At 42.1% G+C, this 15,023-nt stretch overlaps 1 protein-coding gene across 4 annotated transcripts in view; it reads left to right on the forward strand.

Annotated features, from left to right (window-relative positions):
• ebf1a (EBF transcription factor 1a) overlaps window positions 1-15,023 on the forward strand; it is a 432,193-nt gene that overhangs the window by 398,039 nt on the left and 19,131 nt on the right. For all 4 annotated transcript variants that reach the window (XM_048543553.2, XM_048543551.2, XM_048543554.2 and 1 more), the window contains 2 exons: window positions 8,933-8,998; window positions 10,055-10,232. In XM_048543553.2, the coding sequence (XP_048399510.1) occupies window positions 8,933-8,998; window positions 10,055-10,232 (244 nt within the window). The remainder of the gene's footprint in view (window positions 1-8,932; window positions 8,999-10,054; window positions 10,233-15,023) is intronic.

Below are 15,023 nucleotides of genomic sequence, written 5' to 3' on the forward strand. Positions count from 1 at the left end.
TAGTCAACCAGGTGCAAAGCGAGCTTTCTGAGTGCAGTGGCAAGCCACTGAGTCCTTACCCACAGTGGATTATGTATATTTACTATGGCATCCAATGCGATGCTGTCTGATGGAGAGTGGGCACTTGGGTGAGGAGCCAGGAGCAGCTGGCACAGCATTGAGCCTCATCAGCTCCAGGTCACAGGTGTGAGAGGATGGCTGAGGCCTTTTTTTAGATGATGGGACAGTGAGGGCTGGTGCAGGAAGAGTTACACCTCCAATCACAGAAACATGTCTCCGAATCAAAAGAAATAAGAGCCCTAAAGCATCAGCCATTCGATATGCATAAAGAACTCTTTGAATTGTAAGTGGCTGTTAGTGGAAATGCAAACAATTTTACTGTGTACTATGCAGGATTTAAAAATCCAGTAGCTTGTCATCAGAAAATAGACTGAAAGATTTTTGAAAATGTTGACGTTGACAGCTAAATGAATGTAATTATGTTACTAAAGTGTTTTACCTTCTTTCTAGGGGCCTTTATATATACAAACACTTAAATAGTGCCTGGAAATTGGCCATAACTACTAAGTTGCCTATAGTGACTACATTATTTTATATGAGGTGAATTTTAACTATAATTAATGTTCTTGTTGTTAGAATATAGAATAAATCCTATAAGTCTTTTACTGCTATCTTCATGCTTTGATGCATTGCTTACACACAGGCTGTGAAAAGTGTTATTTGTAACATTTGCAGTGCCTGACGGCCCAGACTTACTCAGACTCAAACACTCAAGACTCTCACACACTGCCTCTCTTAAAGGTGCAGCAACACAGTTATTTCAGAAATCTCTGTTTGTGTAGCAGGGTTTGCAGAATGGGAGAGAAGGGCATGTTGTGGTTCCTGCGACATAGAAGGCACACTTGATGTTAATTATAGGGCAGGATCATCATGACTGCATCACCTGCCCCTCTCCTCAGTAGTTCCTGTGTTTGTTCTTATGTATGTGCTTTATGTGTGTACCTACGTACAAGTGTGCCTGTCTTTGCATGTATATGCATATATCTGGTGAGCCTGTATGTGTCTGTTTGCATGGGTTTGGTGCTTATTTCTGTACATATGTGTGCCTAAATATATGTACATGTGAAAGTCCACATTATGGATTTCTGCATGTGTAAATATGCATATTTCTGTGTGTGCACGTGTGTCTATTTATTTTCAAGTATGTGCGCCTGTGCATGTGTCAATGTCTACATAGCTGTGTCTGTTAGTCTGTGTGCCTGTGTTTGAGTGTGTGTGTGTAAGGTTGTATATGTGAATTAAACTGGACCATTTCACCCTCCAGGCTTCAGTACTTTACTGATACTTTTCTGGGCTCTCAAATGACAAGGGGTCACTTGAATAAGGCCAGATTGTTTCCATAACTCAACGAGTGACAGCATCTTGGAAGGAGAAATTGGAGGAACTGCGAGTCCTCCCAAGGCATTCGGTAAATATCAGCTTGAAACATTTTAGTTTTCCAACAAAAAATAGCTCAAGGAGAAGAATTTGCAACTGAAAGCATCTCCTTATCTGGGCTCCTCTGCCACTGTGTTTATTATAGATTTGAATATAAGCAGAGTTACTTTTAAACAAGTATTTGTTTTCAGTTCTGCTAGAGCCCCAGTGCTCTGAGGCAACTTTATGCCTTTTCTTCCTGCACAGTCCCCAATAATTTGATTAATTTCCTATTAACTAGCACAGAGCTTCCTAACGTGCCAACACCCCTGCAGCACCTCCTCCATGACCTTCCCTTGTTCAGCTGACTGCCTGGTATTTTGCCCACTGACCTGCCTAAACTGTCCGCTGCCACCTTCTTTGATTTTTATTTCTCCATGTGCACAAAGAAGCCTTACCATTTAGTGCCCTGTACCTTACAGAGAAGTCAGTTGACCAGGACCTCTTCATAAATAAGGAGCACCTCCTTGCCAGTGTGACATGTATTACATTTCTGGAGCATGTTATGGATTGCAATCAGAAAATCTTTCTCCAACACTCTCCTTGCCCATTTTTCTTTTCACACCTGTACTTTACTCTATCTCCCTGCCCTCTGTCTTGCCTATTTATGGTCTCCCTAATGCCCACCCCTGTGTTTTTTATGCTGGCCTATCGGTTTTCTAGATTTCTATAGCTCCTGACTTCTGTTTCTCATTGTTTGCAAGTATGTTTCTGATCTCCATCCTAAAGGGCCTTGATTAAATGTTGACTGCGATGTCCCCTTGTTCTAGATTCCCCTTCAGAGGAAATGATTTGTCTTGGTTTAACACATTGCATCACCCTCACTTAATACTGTTGGTTTGTGTCACACTGTCCCCACAGTAATCAAACGACAGTGTCATTTTGAATTGGAATTAGAATAAAATATAGGTTTATTGTCAGATATATGCAAGTTACAAAGGAACAGAAGTACAGTGAAAAACGTACAATGTCACCAAACACAGCACCATCATTGGTACAAAATGCCTGGGTACAAATCTTATCTACATAAAGTAGAAAAAAACAAAGAAAAAAGTGACAGTACATTACATACAGATCTACATCGTATAAGTACCTGAACAATGTAAACAGCAATCTCATTGTACAATCCAGGTCTAGATCTCACCAGTCCTGTTTAATAAGACAGTAAGCAGTCTTATAAGTTGTTTCAGAGATAGCAGGAACTGCAGATGCTGGAGAATCTGAGATAACAAGGTGTGGAGCTAGATGAACGCAGCAGGCCAAGCAGCATCATAGGAGCTGGAAGGCTGACGTGAAGAAGGGTCTAAGCCCAAAACGTCAGCCTTTCTGCTCCTCTGATACTGCTTGGCCTGCTTTGTTCACCCAGCTCTATAGCTTGTTATCTCAGTCTTTATAAGTGGCTCTGATAAGTTTGTATAAATTGTTGTTCCCTATGAGATTTTGTGTTCTTGTGATTCTGTCCTGATGAGGGTAAGGCAGCAGCTTTAGCATATGACTGTTTTCTCAACAATAATCTGTTTTACATGGGATAATGAAAGCAGTGGCTCAGTAGATGTAAAGTGATACAAGAAGAGTTACTGTAGTCTTGCCTGAGCATCCAAAGTGGTAGAGGTTTCACAAAGTTCATTGTGCTCTTGGGACTGAGGCTGTCCAAAAGCTGTTTAATAGTGAATACAGTTGTTCTAAATGGCTTAAAGCAATTTACCCACTGCAGCATGTAGCAATTTGTATCAGGAAGTTGTTAAAAGCAGGAAGGAGAAATCTTAATACGAGCCATTTAGGATAAGGGTTTTTCTTACTCAGAATCTTTCTGGTCTTAAAGAAGAGCTAGGGTGTGTCTTTATTCTTTCATGGATGTTGATATCGCTGGCAAGACTTGTTGCTCGTCCATAATTGTCCTTGACCTGAGTGGCTTGCCAGGCCATTGTTAGTGTTTAGAGTGAACCCTTTGCTGTAGATTTCCTTCCTTAAAGAGCACTAGAGAATCAAATAGGTTTTTGTGACAATCAACAGGTTAATGGTTTCAAATCCATGAGTTTAAATTTTAGCTTTATTTATTTAATTTAAATTCCAACAGCTGCCTTGGTAGTTTTCAAACTTGTTTTTCTGTGCTTTGTGACCAGTAAGTCTCACGTCTGTCATCTGCAAGGTGTTAGAAAGGATTCTGAGGGATAGGATTTATGACCATCTGGAAGAGCATGGCTTGATTAAATGCAGTCAACACGGCTTTGTGAGGGGCAGGTCACGCCTCACAAACCTTATCGAGTTCTTTGAGGATGTGACTAGAAAAGTTGAAGAGGGTCTAGCTGTGGATGTGGTGTATATGGACTTCAGCAAGGCATTTGATAAGGTTCCCCATGGTAGGCTCATTCAGAAGGTCAGGAGGAATGGGATACAGGGGAACGTAGCTGTCTGGATACAGAATTGGCTGGCCAACAGAAGACAGCGAGTGGTAGTAGAAGGAAAATATTTTGCCTGGAAGTCAGTGGTGAGTGGTGTTCCACAGGGCTCTGTCCTTTGGCCTCTACTGTTTGTAATTTTTATTAATGACTTGGATGAGGGGATTGAAGGATGGTTCAGCAAGTTTGCAGATGACAGAAAGGTTGGAGGTGTCGTTGACAGTATAGAGGGCTGTTGTAGGCTGCAGCGGGACATTGACAGGATGCAGAGATGGGCTGAGAGGTGGCAGATGGAGTTCAACCTGGATAAATGCGAGGTGATGCATTTTGGAAGGTCGACTTTGAAAGCTGAGTACAGGATTAAGGATAGGATTCTTGGCAGCGTGGAGGAACAGAGGGATCTTGGTGTGCAGATACATAGATCCCTTAAAATGGCCACCCAAGTGGACAGGGTTGTTAAGAAAGCATATGGTGTTTTGGCTTTCATTAACAGGGGGATTGAGTTTAAGAGTTGTGAGATCTTGTTGCAGCTCTATAAAACTTTGGTTAGACCGCACTTGGAATACTGCGTTCAGTTCTGGTCGCCCTATTATAGGAAAGACATGGATGCTTTGGAGAGGGTTCAGAGGAGGTTTACCAGGATGCTGCCTGGACTGGAGGGCTTATCTTATGAAGAGAGGTTGACTGAGCTTGGACTCTTTTCATTGGAGAAGAGGAGGAGGAGAGGGGACCTAATTGAGGTATACAAGATAATGAGAGGCATAGATAGAGTTGATACCCAGGGCAGAAATGGCTAACACGAGGGGTCATAGTTTTAAGCTGGTTGGAGGAAAGTATAGTGGGGATGTCAGAGGCGGGTTCTTTACACAGAGAGTTGTGAGAGCATGGAATGCGTTGCCAGCAGCAGTTGTGGAAGCAAGGTCATTGGGGACATTTAAGAGACTGCTGGACATGCATATGGTCACAGAAATTTGAGGGTGCATACATGAGGATCAATGGTCGGCACAACATCGTGGGCTAAAGGGCCTGTTCTATGTTCTATGTTCTATGCTCTATGCTCTATGCTCTATGCTCTATGCTCTATGCTCTATGCTCTATGCTCTATGCGCTATGTTCTAATAGTGATGTGACCACTATGTACCTCCATCTCCCCTGAAATTAGGTCACTGAATTCTTTCATTATCCTAAGCACTATAAGAGGGATGATGTGTGCCCAATTACTGATGCTTTTCCTTGGGAAGACAGCCAACAGAATCAAAGATTATAATCCCAGTTCTAATCTCTTCCAACCTTTTCCATTGGGCAGAAGATGCAAAAGCTTAAACACAAGTACCAACAGCTTCAAGAATGGCACCTTCCCCACTGTTGATAGACTTCTGCATGGATCTGTCAAATTTTAAATTTAATGTTCATCTCATTCATTGTGCATCTTCTCTGCAGCCGTAACATTGTATTCCTTCAGAGATAATGGGAACTGCAGATGCTGGACAATCCAAGATAATAAAGTGTGAAGCTGGATGAACACAGCAGGCCAAGCAGCATCTCAGGAGCACAAAAGGTGACATTTCAGGCCTAGACCCTTCATCAGAGAGCTCTCTGATGAAGGGTCTAGGCCCAAAACGTCAGCTTTTGTGCTCCTGAGATGCTGCTTGGCCTGCTGTGTTCATCCAGCTTCACACTTTATTATATTACATTGTATTCTTAGCTTTGTTCTATTACCCTAATATACTTCGTATGGTGTGATGTACTGAATGCAAAACAAAACTTTTCAATGTACTTAGGTACATGCGACAATAATAACTCAAACCAAATCAAAATCAAAGAACTGCCGCAATGATACTGAAAGGCTTTGTTGAGATTGAAGGAGGTATTGCTGCCAGTACTTTTCTTCAGATATAAGTCAAATAAAATGGTAGATCTGTATTGCTACTGTTCTTCAAGAGCTCTGCAGACCAGTAGCACAACTGACTGGAAATTCTTACTTAACTGGACAAGGACATGAGGAATTGTCTCTTCTGTTGATTCTAACTTGTCACGTAAAATGGAGCTGATTTATGCAGGGTACGCGACAGCAGGATGCTTTTATTTCAAAAGGTGTTCAAGGTGAATTTGTCTGTGGGAATAAATTTGTTAAATTTAAGGTGTGTAAATACAACAGCCAGTATTTTGTCAGCGTTCAATTCAAGGGCATTCTATGAATTCATCTCAATTATTCAGTTCAATATCAGAAATTGTTTCCCTGAATTTCATCAGCCATAATGCCAGGACTTACATCTGTTTTGTTTAAACTCGAGGACTGGTCTGTTTGTGTGTGGGGGAGGCAATTTCGTTGTATTTTTGTCCGAATAAATTTGCTTATTAATTAATTGGGTTTAAACAGTGTCGTTTTTAATTGAGGCAGTTTGCCCTCTGATTGGACAGCCAGAATGAGACTGGAATTGCCTTTATTCTGGAAAGCTTAGCAAATTAAAATGCCAGTCGGGCACTTAACGGGCCAACAATGAAAGTGGTGGGGAGGAGTGTGGTTGGATGGAACTGGTGATGGTGCATATCCCACACTCCCATCATAGAATCACGGAATCCCTACAGTGCAGGAAGAAGCCATTTGTGCCATCAAGTCCTGGGAACTGGCAGTCAGTTAATGCCTGGGAATTTTCTAGCTGCTGTTACTAATGCGTCCCACCAAGCCCCAGTTTTGACCAGATGAGCTGTGGGTGAGTGATAGCAGGAATGGGCTGTTTGAAGTGGTGGGTGTGGCGGGGAGGTTTTGGCAAGAGGCGAGGGCTGGTACGCAACCTTACAGTCCAGTACTTGGTGCCTAGTTTGTTGGTCAGTGCCTGACAATGAACGACACCCTCTCTACTGCTTACCCTACTCCTGCCCCCTCAATTAAATGTATCTCCATCGCCAAACTCACCTCAAGTGAGGGAACTAAATTTCATGAAACATACAGAGTCATGTTCTTTCTCGGATCCGAGGGTAACAGAAGGAATTTTCTGAGTCCACGGCTTATACATTTCAGTGAAACTCCTGAACTCATGGTCAACATTGTCATATAGATGGAGGCCACTCAGTTTGAGCTGACTATGCTAGCTCTTTGAAAGCGCTATCCCATTAGCCCCATTCTTCCCTTTCCCCTTAGGACCAGCAGATGTCAATAAAGGGATCAAAGCATTGTACAGTTAGCACTTACTGCGTAATTTGGCAGGAGTTTGTCTTCCTTCAAGACAATCTACTTGCTTGGCTTTCCTTTTGTGTTACTGTTTGGTGGGGTGTGGCGATCCCTGAACACTGAGCTACTGAATGTCCAGCATTGTGCTGCGAAGGGTCTGCCGGAGAATTGCTGGAAGAGAGGATAGAGATTGACCCTCCAGCTTCTGTAATAGGGAGCGCTGGTGAAAGCAGAGAACTTACTGAATTGAGGAGGATCTAATTCACCCAAAGGTTTGTGAATCTGTGGAATTCTCTGCACAGTGAAGCAGTGGAGGCTACCTCCTTGAATGTTTTTAAAGCAAAAGTAGATAGGTTTTTGAACAGTGCAGGATTTAAGAGTTCTGGTAAACGGGTGGGTGAGTGGAGCTGAGTCCATGAAAAGTTTGGCCATGATCTTATTCGATGGTGGATCAGGCTGAAGGTGACAGATGGGTTGTTCTTGCTTCAATTTCTTATATTCTTATATTAAAAGTTCTGTTACTTGCTGCTTTGACTTGTGATGATGCAGAAAGAGAAGGGAGAATTCACTTGTGGGATGCAATTGGATATGATTGGAACTGGGAAGAATGGACATGGATGATAGAGATTGTCGAACTGTCCAAGCAGAAGTGAACTGATTGGAATTGTGTCACTCTGTCTTCCTGGGAGGCTGTGTGTTCAAGTTTAAATCTGTCAGTGTGGCACTAGGTCTGAGCTGACTTCTCTGTGAAGTGCTGTGGGAGTACTGCATTGCTATAGATACTGAATGAATGTTGTATGAAATGTGAAATGGAGATCCCACCCCCAACTTGAAAGAACCGTGGCACCACTGGAAGAGCTAGGAGGTCCCCTGTGTCACTGATCGTTCTAGCTCCCTCGTCAGTATCAAAGCCGGTCATCATTTATGGTATCTTACTGTGCATGCTATGCTTGCGCACAAGATAACCATGGCTGCATTTCAAAAATAACACACACACCAGAGATGAAAAGATACAATTGTACATGCAGGAATGCAAACCTTTTAATGCCTTCACATTTAACCAGAGAAGGGGCAAGTAAATGGTCTGAAAGTGATCACAAAAGATATTGAAAGGTAAATGATAAAGAGAAGACATATTGGATTTTAAATAGAAAAATTAAGTTCTATATGCATTTTGTGAATATATCAATAATTGTTCAACATCTACTGAAATGTAGGTTTAATGATTAACAATCACTTATGTATCTCTTCAGTTCCTACTGGCCTTTTCATTCTAAGCAGCACAGTCGTTCAAACCACAGTGAGTCATTCCATTGATAAAAAAGGATCAACAGCCAGTTACCTGTACTCTGCATAATAAGGCTGGATTGCTTTGTTCGCGGTATGCACACGTCCACACAGACTGAAAGGGCAGCCCTTTGTTTGGCTTCATGGCTTCTCGTCAATCTGTTTGGTGTTTAGTTCGTTAGGCCTGAACGTTGCTAGCCCTGGGCGTGTGCTGACGTAGCTGCCCTCAGCTGAGCTGGTGGTTAGAGCAGCATTAGGACTGGTTTTGACATCCTCCTGCTAGATACAGGGAAAATGACCTCGGAATCCAGAGCTTACTCACTATTCCCAGGATTTGCTTGTCAATGTGATTTGGGGGCAGGAATGAGCTATGAACGGCCTGGCAGAAATGTGGGGTTTGGTGGGATTCTATGTGTGCGATGCTTAGTAGAGAATAAAATTTGATGAGAAACCAAATGGGGTCTAGACTAGGATCTAGAGCCATTCCATTCTGACTGTGTGACTTATATGAAAACTAATCCAATGAGTCTGAATAGTCCTGAATCAAAACAATTGATTGGCCATCGAAGAAGGAAATCTTTGTCCTTTTCTTCTACAGGAGGTTATATTAAAGAGGGCGGCTGACTTGGTGGAGGCGCTTTATGGAATGCCACATAACAACCAGGTAATAGTGAGCCCTATGTCTTATTGTTCAAGGATAACACATTGGCAGCAAGGGCTGGGTCAGTGAGGGAAAGAGGAATCTGCATACATAGCACTGGGTGACTGAGGGAGAGGACATTGAGGACCAAGTCTTTGAGGGATGTGGCAGTGAGGTACAGGATTCTGAGGGATGTGGGAGTGAAGACCAGGATTCTGAAGAATGTGGAAGTGAGCACCAGGATTCTGAAGGATATGTGAGTGTGGGTCCGGATTCTGAGGGATCTGGGAGTGAGATACAGGATTCTGAGGGATGTGGGAGTGAGGTGCAGGATTCTGAGGATGTGGCAGTGAGGACCAGGATTCTGAAGAATGTGGGAGTAAGCACCAGGATTCTGAAGGATATGTGAGTGAGGGTCAGGATTCTGAGGGATGTTGCAGTGAGGTACAGGATTCTGAGGGATGTGGGATGAGGTATAGGATTCTGAGGGATGTCAGAGTGAGATACCGGATTCTGAGAGAATTGGGAGTGAGGGACAGGATTTTGAGGGACGTGGGAGTGAGGACCAGGATTATGAAGAATGTGGGATTTTTGACCAGGATTGTGAGGGATGTGGCACTGAGGACCAGGATTCTGCGGCATGTGGGAGTGAGGACCAGGATTTTGAGGGATGTGACACTGAGAGTCAGGATTCTGAAGAATGTGGGAGCAAGGGCCAGGATTCTGAAAAATGTGGGAGTGAGGGCCAAGATTAGGAGGGATGTGGAAGTGAAAGCCAGGATTGTGAGGGATCTGAGTCCTAGCAAACTGACGGAGAGTGGAATTCAAGACTTTGGAGACTGAGAGCCATTGCACCTTGAACTGATGGACTTCAGAGACACTGACAGCCAATGAATGGTGTAGAACCAAAACCTGGAGAGGGGAAGAATTAAGTTAGTAGGTTAGCTGTGTGACTGATTTATGCTTTTACACACCAACGTAGCTTTGTTTTAAATGTTTTTTTTAACCTTGCTGGCAGTCAGCTTATTTCTCTTGTGGTTACAGTCAACAACTTTTCCTTTTCTTCAAAATTCCTGGTAGGAAATCATCCTGAAGCGAGCAGCTGACATTGCAGAAGCTCTGTACAGTGTCCCTCGGAACCACAACCAGCTCCCAGCTCTCAGTAACACATCCGTCCACGCAGGGATGATGGGGGTCAACTCCTTCAGTGGGCAGCTGGCAGTCAATGTGTCCGAGTCCTCTCAGGCTGCCAATCAAGGTAAGGCTTTGACACATTGAAGCAAATTGCCTTGCTCCCTTCCAAGCAGCTCCACTTTGCACACTCCTCCTATTGAGTAATTCTGAAGGAAATAATTTCACAAACTGCCACTGATATTTTGCAGGTCACCCATTCTTAGAGAACTTTAAAAGCAGTTTTCTAATTAACTTTTTTGAATATATGTTTGGATTTTTATTTCCGTAGGGTGGTAAAGTGGAAGTGTGAATGAATAAACACAGCAAGACTCAATGCAGGGCCCTTGCTGTTCATTGTCTATATCAATGACATAGACTTGTGTATGAAGACGTTTGCAAATGAGGTGAAAGCTGACCATGTGGTTGACCATGAGGGAGAACGCTGTAGAGTATATGGAAGACATCAATGGTAAGGTCAGGTGGGCAGAAAGATAGCAAATGGAAAGCGATTGAGAGAAGAGAGAACTAATGGATTTGGGAAGGACAGATATTGCCTGGGAGTACACAATAAATGGTAGGATTCTGAGAAAAGGACAGAGGGACATTAAGTGCATGTCCTAAAAGTAAATAGTTAAGGAACCAGGCTAGACTGGATAGGAAGAGCTTATTTCCATTAACGAAAAGGTCAATAGCCAGGGGCATAAGTTTAAAGTAATCGGGAGAAAGATGCAAGGGGAGTTGATGAGAAATTGTTTCATCCAGGTTAGGTTCTGGAACTCATGGCTTGAAAGTCTTGTAGAGACAGAAACCATTATTGTATTTAAAAGAAACATGAGACATTAGCTTCCTTGAGGTGCAGTCACCTACAGAGCTTTGGAGTGAAGAACTGGAAGATAATCCATTCTTTTGGCTTGCAGGGAGAAGATGGGCCAAAGGATTTCATTCAGTGCCATCATTCTTCTTTGTTCTGTGTTTCTCACGGGATTTTCTCTTGAATATGCGAGAGAAAACAATTTCCTTTCTCAACATCAGATCTGGAAATTACATTCTGTGAGAGCTAATGTTGGCTGTTTTGCCTTGTTAATAACTTGCATGTTACTAGTGGAATGGATAACTTTTTAGAGATATACTGTATAAGTTACAACTTTTTACAAGTGCTTGTAATGTACCACTTAAAACACACGCACACCATTGTAAGCAGTAATCTTGCAAATTGTACAACGAATACCTTACATATGGTCACTTTAATGTCTGTACTGTAGCGTAGAAATGCTACCTGCGGTGATAACAACAAGCTCCTTGGAGCACACATTAAACTTTAATATAGCACAGACTTTAAAAGATGGACACTTGATTACAGTAGAGTGTTGTACTACCTTAAGATTTAATTTTAGCAGTGAACATTTTGTAAACACTCTCTGTTGACAAATACTATAAATAAATCTTTCTACTAAAATAGTTTGACAGGATTTGATGAAAATTTACATGACTTTTGGAGTGTAATCGTGGTGCCTGTGAATCGTGTAAATAATTGTGGGTTGTCATTTAGTTTAACTGCCTTTAGTCTCTCGCTTCCCTTCTTGGGCTTTACTAATGCTCAATACAAACACTGACTTTTAGTGATTTTCTTTATATACCCCCACAAAGCCTTTCTCTACCTCATTAGTTTTTGATGCTAAAGTGAAAAACTGAACGGCAGCCCCACATCACTGTCTCCACCAAAGAAAATCAACAAGTTTGTAGTCAGCAGAGAAACTGCCTGTAAAGATAGCTTGAATGTTCCGTTGGCCCATAGTTTTTTTTCAGAACGATTGACAGGAGGTCTGCACAGGGACCCACACGCAATCCCCAGTGGAGCAGATTCTGAGGGAATTTGAAATTTGTGTCTTTATTAACTAACAACCAGAGCTACAAAGGTGCCCATGGATATGATCTTTGGACCACATTGGCTTTCAGGATGCTGCAATTATGCAAGTATCCCAGCTCATAGAGATTACCCGATCAAGGTTGAAACAGTTCACATATCTGAAGGATGTTATCCCATCTCCTCGATTAACATTGTTTCTCTCCTCCATGATGTTGAATCATGGTGCAACAATTTGTCAGTAGTCATAAGATTGTAAGAAATGGTGACAAGAAAAGGCCCTTTGGCCCATCAGATCTACTTTCCCATTCAGCAATATCCTGGCTGATCTGATCTGGTCTTTGCTCTGCTTTCCTGCCTGCCATCCCCATAACCCTTGATCCCCTTGTAATCAAAAGTCTGCCTCCCGCAGCCTCTTCAATGACCCAGCCTCCGCCATTTTGTGTGGAAGAGAATTTCAAAAGCTAATGACTCTCTGAGAGAGGAAATTCTTCCTCTTCTTGGCCTTATATTGTGTGGCCATTATCTTTAAGCCGTGCCCCCATTTCTAATTGCCCCATGAGGAGAAAATCTCAGTATTTACCCTGTCATGTCTATTCAATTATTTTCTAGGTTTCAATGACATTGCCTGTCATCCTTCTAAACTCCAGTGAGGGTTGGCTCTATCTTTTTCTATATAAGCTTAACGCCTTACTCCCTTCACCAAGGACAGCCTTGCCAAGGGAAGGAGTAAGTTTGAGTCAAAAGACTTCAATCCTTGAAACTAGAACTCCATTTTCTCAAACTTGAATAATGTTTTTAATTATGCCATGTTGCGTTCTCTATTTTTTAAAAAAAATGTGTGAAATTAGACATGAATGAGGAGTTTCCTTTTGTGAATTACTTTGGCTGTGAAAATGAATGACATCTGAACGAGAGTTGCAAAGCAGAGCCGAAAACAGGAATTGTTGGAAAAGCTCAGCAGGTCTCGCAGCATCGGTGGAGAGAAATCAGAGTTAATGTTTTGAGTCCAGTGACCCTTCTTCAGAACCCTGAGCACAGTCAAGCCTCTTCTGTTGAGTCATTGATGTACCTCAGTTGTAACCTCAGTAGGCACAGTCCAACTGTGCCAGGGCAAATGCCCATTTTTCTACTTACACCCCTGTTTGGATGTGATAGCTAATCAGTGTCAAATTGCTTTTGCGAGGGAGGCTCCACAAAAAGTGGAGAAAGGACTTGGTTGAGAAATTTTCAAACTTGTTTCAACCAAGTCCACTAAAAGCAGGATCGAGAGAGGAGAGACTTCCATCAGATCTATCTAGGTGAGATTTGAGACCACCCTCTGAGCGAAAGGGATATGGCTTAAGCTAATTGCATTCCTCCATCCCTTGGGGTGTTTATAGCTTAAGAAAAACTTTCTTCCTCTCATTTCATAAGGGACATTTTCTGCTTTGCTGCAGATTGCATACCCCGATTTATAATTTTCAGTCCTGGAAACTGTTCCTTTTAATAGACAAACCACTGTAGACAAATGCCAAGAAAAGAAAAGGGGTTACAGCTGGGCGTTCTGTGGTTATAGAATAGCAACATCAACCCAGGTGGCAAACTCTAAAATAGATTTTAGAACATTTCAAGTGTTTATATATAAGACTGGAGAAAAGTCAGGATTTACTAAATTCCAAAGAGAAGGATTGATCAGTACCTAACGTGGTATATTAGATGCTACTTCACAAGTCTGCTGTAGCTAGGCAGTGAGCAATTACTCTGCCTGCGTAGTATCAGTATTGTTATTTCCCTATAATAACACGGTGCGACTGCCCTGCGTTTTACTTCGATTGGTCTCCCTTCTAACTTTTCCAGTCTTGGCATTTTTTTGTGATGTGACTGAGCTAATGACTTACACATGATCACACTAATTGGGAATAGGCCGTTCGGCCCCTTGAGGGTGCCATTTAGCGTCAAACCCATATTCCTACCCACCACTGGTAATCGCTCCAACTCTTTCTTGATAAAAATCATTCCAGCTACCTCTGTCTTAATAAAAAATGTGTTCCTCATCCCTTTGAGGGATATAGAAGTTTGCTTCAACTTTTATTTAGACAACCCTTTACTTTTAAATGGTGACTCATTGTTTTAGAGTCTCCTTAAAGTGGAAATCTTTGCCCATCAAGAGCCCTCTGTCACCCCTTACTGGTACTTTATTTTATGTGTAAAAATCCAGCCTTTCCTCATGAAACAATTTACCCATTCTAGCTATTAGATTAGCAAGCCGTCTGTGAACTGCCTCCAATGTATTTACATCCTTCTTTAAATAATGTGATAAATACCATGCTCAATACTCCAGATGAGATCTCACCAGTGCCTTGTACATAAAACGTAGAGAGACAGTATATAATAATGAGTACCAGATGGAGACAGACCCGGATGTAAAAGTGCTTAAATCATTAATAGTAGCAGGGCAGGTAGAGACAGCTGTTAATAAAGCATACCATTTTCTAGACTTTATTAACAGGGGCTTAAGAGTACAAGAGCAGATGGGTTAGGATGAACTTATATTAGACTGTAGTTAGATGTCAGCAGTAGTAATATGTGCAGTTCTGGCACCACAGTATAGGAAATATGTGAACCCATTGGAGAGAGTGCAGAAGAGGTTTACAAAAATGGTTGCAAGGATGAGGATAGATAACAGAAGTTGGAACTGACTTCCTTAGAGAGAAGGTGAAGAGGAGATTTGATAGAAGTTTTCAAAATCATGATGGACCTGCACGAAGTAGATAGGGAGAAACTGTTAATTTCTTCATTTTACAAGAAAGGGATAAAGAACCAGTGGGAGTACATTTACAGTGTTTTGAAAAAGAAGCAAGTGCAAAAAGGTGAGAAAAAAACATGTTGACACAGTGAGTTGTCAGTGACTGGAATGCACTGCCTGGGAGTATGGCTAAGGCAGCTTCAAATGGGGTGTCCACAAGGGCATTTAATGATTAATAGTATAAAACAATGTGAACAGGTAAAAAAATGGGCCATTGGCAGTAA

Source organism: Stegostoma tigrinum, chromosome 13, assembly GCF_030684315.1.
Source record: "Stegostoma tigrinum isolate sSteTig4 chromosome 13, sSteTig4.hap1, whole genome shotgun sequence".
NCBI classification, from domain to species: domain Eukaryota; kingdom Metazoa; phylum Chordata; class Chondrichthyes; order Orectolobiformes; family Stegostomatidae; genus Stegostoma; species Stegostoma tigrinum.